This window comes from Miniopterus schreibersii (genome assembly GCF_964146895.1).
Source record: "Miniopterus schreibersii genome assembly, chromosome: 11".
Lineage (NCBI taxonomy): Eukaryota > Metazoa > Chordata > Mammalia > Chiroptera > Miniopteridae > Miniopterus > Miniopterus schreibersii.
The window spans coordinates 2,704,492-2,710,491 of NC_138111.1; the positions used below are offsets into that span (position 1 = coordinate 2,704,492).

A 6,000-nucleotide genomic window follows, 5' to 3' on the forward strand; every position below is an offset into this window, starting at 1 on the left:
TCACCTTGGTGTCCTCCGTGTCATGGGCTCCTGTGATGTCCACTTGCTCCAGAGAGAAGCCCCCTCACCCTTAATTTGTGGCTCTGTTCCAGTACAGTGGATAAGGCAGGAACACACTCTGAGCCCCCGATACCTCTTAGGGTCTGAGACCAGAGACAGGCCTCTGCCTGATTCTATAGCTCCCTCCCCAGCCCCACCCACTGCCTGCAAGATGCAGTTCCAGCCGTGGCCCCGACCCTCTGGGCAGAGGGTGAACTGGGCAGGGCTTCCCTTCTCTAGGTCCCTCTGCTCTCTGAAGTCCTGGGGACCCATTGGTCAGAGGGCTTCCAGTGGGAAAGGCATGGTTGTGTGTGAGAATGTAAATTCAATGATATATAACGATGGAAAATTAGGATTCTAATTTTAAAACATTAGAATTATAAGGGGTCCTAAAGTCATGTGCTGCAACCCTCTCGCCAAACAGGGGACTCATCTCCCCTTAGCTTGCTTGCCTCCGGTGATGATGCGCTCACTACCTCACAAGGTATCACCTTCTACTGTTGGATGGTTCTGAGAATAAGAACATTCTTGCAGGTACTACATGGAGATTTGCCTCCCTGGCACTGCTTTGTAATCCACACAAGGACGCACTCAAACCTCTAACCCCAGGTTCTTTTCCCTGCTCCTACCCCTTTTTGGAGACACTCTCTCTTACCATCAGTTGGCCTGTGCTGGGTTGGCATCCAGGATGAAAGGAAACTTTGCTGAATGAAATGTAGAGCAGTCTTCCCCAGGGTGTGCTCAGGGGCCCCTGGCCAACAACATGCTCTTCCAAGAGAGGGTTTGTGTTCAAATAGGTTTAGGAAATGCCTTGTGCTGGAGCACCCGGTAAGGCCTTACAGGGCACACCTTAGTATAGTAAAGGCCCTGAGAAGTCCTGCAATAAAGAAGCTTGGTTCACTTTATTTTACCTTAATCGACATGTCTCCTGACATTTATGAACACCCTGTAGAATTAGGACTCCACAGAATACACTTTAAGGAACATCACTTTTGTGTAGAAGAAGCAAAGTAGGTCTAATTTCTGGAATATCTTCATAGAGCAATTATGTCATGTTATGACCGTGAAGGTTAGGAGGCTCAGTTCTTTTTAAAATTTGACTTTGTCTGCTGTAATCAGTACACCGCACGATAGATTTCCCTTACAATTTTATCTGAAAGGAAAGGAAAAAGTCTCTCTTTACAGAAGAAACCTGCTGCTTATTAGATAACAAAATCTATGTGAATCGTATTTCCCTTTTTCCTTGGTTGCTAGGAAGCTCAGCAGTAAATAGGGCATTTATCACTTAACAATGTCATTATCTGAATTTTCTGGCACTTCCCACTCCTCCTCTTCTCTCCTTCATCACCCCCAGTTACAGGTGGCCCTCGTTTTTTCTCTTTAATGGTCCAACCCTTGATTTAGCTATTAGAAGATGCCTCAGTGCCTTTTTAGAAATAGGCAGTACATACAAACAAGGAGCTCCGTGGATTTTGCTGTGCAGTGTGCTGTGGTTCCCCATCTCCAACAGTGGCCCAGGCATTGATCGCCATGTAACTTGTGCCTTTAATAAGCATCACGATATAATGTGAATCTTTAAATTCACTGGGCAGTGCGCCTCACTTGTCTGTGTGCCACCCCGCTCCGTAAGCCCGAGCAGGTCGCACACGGGTCTCATGCATCCTGACCTCCCCTCCTGTTGGCTGAGGGTCCGAGGCTGGTCGGGCACCAGCAGGCTCTCAAGCCTTGACCCAGGCCCTCCTGATGCCTCGGCTGGGTTCGCAGGGATGAAGCTGCAGTTTCCTCGGCCCGGGGACCAGGCTGTGCTGAGGAGGAGGGCAGGCGTTGTCCGGGGCCGGCTCCTCGAGGACGCAAGAAAGAAGACCAAGCAGGCGGAGAGGATGCTGGGAAACGCAGGACCTGTCTCCTCCAGTGCTAAGAAGAGGGGCAAGGAAGCCGAGCTGTTGGCCAGGAGCAGTGCCAAGGTCAGGGACACAGGTGTGATGGCAGTGGTGTCCCCGTGAGAGAACCGACGTATAAGAGCTGCCCCTGCAGACCCTCCCCTCCCTGGCTGCAAGGCTGAGCACTCCACACTCAGGAGGGCTCAGGGGGCCCCGGGCTCAGCTCTGGAGCCCCACGTGGGTGATTCCTCCAGAAACGGGTGTCATTCCTGTCTCCAGGGGACGGGTGAAGAACCTGAGGCCCAGCTGGTTCAGTACCTTAAAATCACAGAACCAGGACGCACACGTCAGTCTGTCTGGCTGGATTCCCTAAACCTCTAGGCTTTGCATGTGTGTGTTTTTTTAATTGGGGCCCAGTTCTAATGGATGTGCGTCTCCCCGGCTCTCGCTGACTCTGTTACACCTTTTGGCGGCATCGCCACAGTGGTCTCTACCTCTGAAAGGACGTTCTCTGTTCACTCTCCTTGCTGCGCTGGCACCCACCCATAGCTCGCCAAGGCCTTGCTGCGGGAGGGGCAGCAGGATCGCCGCCGTGCCAGCCGGCTGTCCAGCCAGACGCGGGCGACGCTCCGACAGGCCGCCCGGCAGGTGCTAGTCTCAGGAGCGCGGAGGCAGGAGCTGGAGGAAGCTGAGCGGGTACGTATGCCAAGGCCTTTGCCCCCTTGCCTCCTGGCCCTGAGCCGGCAGGAGCCACTCACGCTCCTCCTCTTTTCTCCCCCTGGAAGGTGGGTGCCGGGCTGAGCCAGATGAAGCAGCAGCTCCGGGAATCACGCACCTCCCTGGAGAGGGACGTCAAGGCCTTGTCTGAGCTGCTTGCCAGGCTGGGTAAGGGGACCCCCTGTCCCTGGGACCCCTCTGGGATCTTCCTGTGAGCTCTACGAGGGTAAACTGCTCCAGCTGTTGTCCTTGTCATTCATTCATTCATTCATTCATTCACTCATTCATTCCTGCACGGTGCTTGACCTGGGGATGCAGGAGTGAACGGCACCACCTGGACCCCCCACTTTACCCCTGGAAGCCCCAGATAAGCAGGTAGAATGGAGACTATAACCCAGTTCTCAGTCTCCTCCAAGGCCAGGCCGTTTGGACTTTCCTGAGGTCGGTGGGGCCTCCCAGGTCTTTGCTGGGAGCAGGACCTGAGCAAGGGCCTCTCAGCCCCCTCTGCCTCTCCCTGCCCTGGCTCAGCTCCTGGCCGCCCTTCCACGAAGCCTTCATTATCCAGGAAATTCGAGGCCGTGGGGAGCCCTGGGGCCCAGTGGGATCCTGTGGGATTCTATACCATTTAGAACTTACCTCCTTGTCACCTGGCTGAGCCATCTTCTTGTTGACTGTCACCCTTAATGACAAGGGCCAGGCGGGGCAGGCAGCCTGTGGATTCCATGCCACCATCACCACCTGTTCACATGTGAGCACCTGGCCGCACCCCTTTGTTTTATTCCTGGGGAGGCTCCAGGAAGTCCTTAACCCCAAGAAATAGAGCTAACCCCTGCAGGGCCAGGGCTAGACGCCCCCCGCCCGCTTCCCAGGTCTATAGCCCTTTCTGTCCATCTGTCTCCCGGGCTCTCATGCTGAAGCAAGAGACCCAGATTTCAGCCACACATCCCCCCACACCCAGCATGGATGGGCTTTGTAAGTGTGTGCTCTTGGTGCATGGATGTGGCACCCTGGACCAGCAGGCATCGTGGAGCCTTGCACACACCACTGCTTTATAGATGAGGAGATGGGCTCAGGAGTCACCCAAGGCTGCCTTTTTAAAACAATAATAGTAATGGCAACAACAAAAATTAACAGTTGCCCCGTGCCACCTGTTGAAGGAAAGTCCCAGAGTCTGCACATGAGCTTGGTGGGGTACCCAGACCAGGCTGTCACCACACTGCCCTTTTGGTCCCTTGCTTCCCTGGTGGATTGTGGGCAGTCAGAGTCCTGGAAGGTTTGGACTGGGAAGGGTCTCTGGGGTGGGGGCTGAGCAGGCTCCTGGGGCCTGCAGGGAGCTAGCCCATGCTGAGGCTCTCCGCCCCTCTGCAGAGTCACTGGACACCCATCGAGCCCCTGCCCAGGCCCTGAATGAGACCCAGCAGGCACTGGAGCGCCTGAGGCTGCAGCTGGGCCCTCCCGGGTCCCTGCAGGGGAAACTGAGGCTGTTGGAGCAGGAATCTGAGCAGCAGGAGCTACAGATCCAGAGCTTCGAGAGTGACCTTGCTGAAGTCCGTGCTGACAAGCAGAACTTGGAGGCCATTCTACAGAGTCTGCCCGAGAGCTGTGCCAGCTGGCAGTGAATGCTCCCGGCCCAGGGCATGCACCACACCCACAGGTGCGCCGGAGCCTGCTGCTGGGAACCCTCTCCTGAGTGAACACATACCCTCGGAGTCCATGCCCATATCCCTCCGTCCAGCAGGAATCAGTGTGCATTCACGGTTCCCCTGTCAGGCACACACAGGCTTCACCACTGTGTACACTTCCCCATGCACACATAACCATGCACACTGCAGTGTCAATAACATGTACATGTGCCGTGAACACATGCCTGTGCGTGTGTACACACTGTGCACAAGTCCATCTGCACATACACACATTACAGTCAACCCACAGCTGCTTACTGAGCACCACTGTGTGCTGCACCCCCTGTGGATGCTGTGGCTCTAACATGCCACTCTCACTCCTGAAAGCATGGGCCCAGGCAGGGTTGGTACCTGGGAGGCTGAGGGGGGCATCCCCAGAGATCTAGGGTGAGTTCAACAAGAGCCAGAGCCCCCATTCCAGAGCTGCCCTCTGTCCAACTGCAGCCCCCACACCCCGCAACCCTTACACACACACACAGCAGCTCTGTACGGCCAAGGGACAGGCAGGCCAAGAAACACAAGATCCTAGGGAGGTTCTCAGCACTGGAACCCGAGGCCGGGACTCCTGGGGCCATGGTGCAGCCTGCTGGGCCGGCCAGCTTCATAGAATACCTCGTTCTCAGGATCCTAGGGCCCCTTTGAGCCTGTGGCCTGTGCAGAGAGCTGGGCCTCAAGGGCCTGAGGAGGCCTGTGTCAGGAGGCTCAGGTAGCAGGGAGTTCCCCTTTGTGACCCCAGTGACCCTGGATGGCCTTTGACCGGCACTTCCCAAACCAGCCCTGTGGCTCTGTGGCCCCACTTGCTGCGAGGGAGGGCCCTACTGGGTGTGGAGGCCTGGCTGCCTTTCCAGTCCATTGAGCTGGGGAATCCCCCTGTGGCCTGCCCCCCCTTCCCCCCCTGCCGGCCGCTGTCCAGGATTCTCTGGCATTTCCTTCTGGCACTCCTCCCCTTTCCCTGGCCCTCTTCCAACAGATGGCACGGCCCTGGCACCCGGAGGATGGGTGCCACAGGGGGCCCAGGCTGCTGGAAGGCTCTTCCTGCCCCCAGCAGGGGCGACAGGCACAGCAGCCCAATTCTGTTTAATGTGGAAGGAAATAAAAGACCTCTTTACTAGCTGGGTGGTGTGCCTTTGGTCCTCTGTGCTGGCTGGCAGCAGGGGCCCTGGCTGTGGGCGCACACACGGCACACCCGAGTGTGTGACACACCCCGTGCCCAGAGAGTGGGAGGAGGAACCTGTATGGATCCATCTCGGCCCACACAAAGCAGGAAGGTGGCAAAAGCTGAACCCACTGGCTTGGCCGGGGTCTTCCCACTGGGGGAATTTTGCTGGTGTCCTGTGACCACAGGCACCTGCCCTCTCTCCTCTACTACCTGGGGCTTATCAGGCAAAGTTGAGGGGCTGGGGAGTTTGAAGGGTAGGGTACAGAGAGGCCCTCAGCTGACCTCCAGCTCAGTCTGAAGATACTGAGCCAGGAAATGAACTCAAACCGTGTCCAGCAGCCCAGAAAGGCTAGTGAGGAGGAGGGCTTTGGGGCAGGTCCCACAGGGTGGGAAGGCAGAGGGGGACATTCCAGGAGGGTGGGCAACAGCCCAGGGTTTGCAAGATGGGAGCTTGGCCAGCAAGGGTCACTCCGGAAACACAGGTGCATGGGCCAGACTATGCAGCGCTTGGGGTTCTTGGCCA

General features: G+C 56.5%; 1 protein-coding gene across 3 annotated transcripts in view; it reads left to right on the plus strand.

Moving 5' to 3' along the window:
* LAMC3 (laminin subunit gamma 3) overlaps positions 1–5,431 on the plus strand; it is a gene marked incomplete at its 5' end in the record, with an annotated part of 49,303 nt that extends 43,872 nt beyond the window's left edge. The window contains 4 exons of one of the 3 annotated variants that reach the window (XM_081152037.1): positions 1,774–2,003; positions 2,469–2,615; positions 2,705–2,804; positions 4,005–5,431. In XM_081152037.1, the coding sequence (XP_081008163.1) occupies positions 1,774–2,003; positions 2,469–2,615; positions 2,705–2,804; positions 4,005–4,255 (728 nt within the window). In that variant the 3' untranslated portion in view covers positions 4,256–5,431. Of the gene's footprint in view, positions 1–1,773; positions 2,004–2,403; positions 2,616–2,704; positions 2,805–4,004 lie in introns of those variants that run through there. The other 2 variants (XM_081152038.1, XM_081152039.1) reach the window with 2 other exon arrangements.
* Positions 5,432–6,000: the final 569 nt, after the last annotated feature.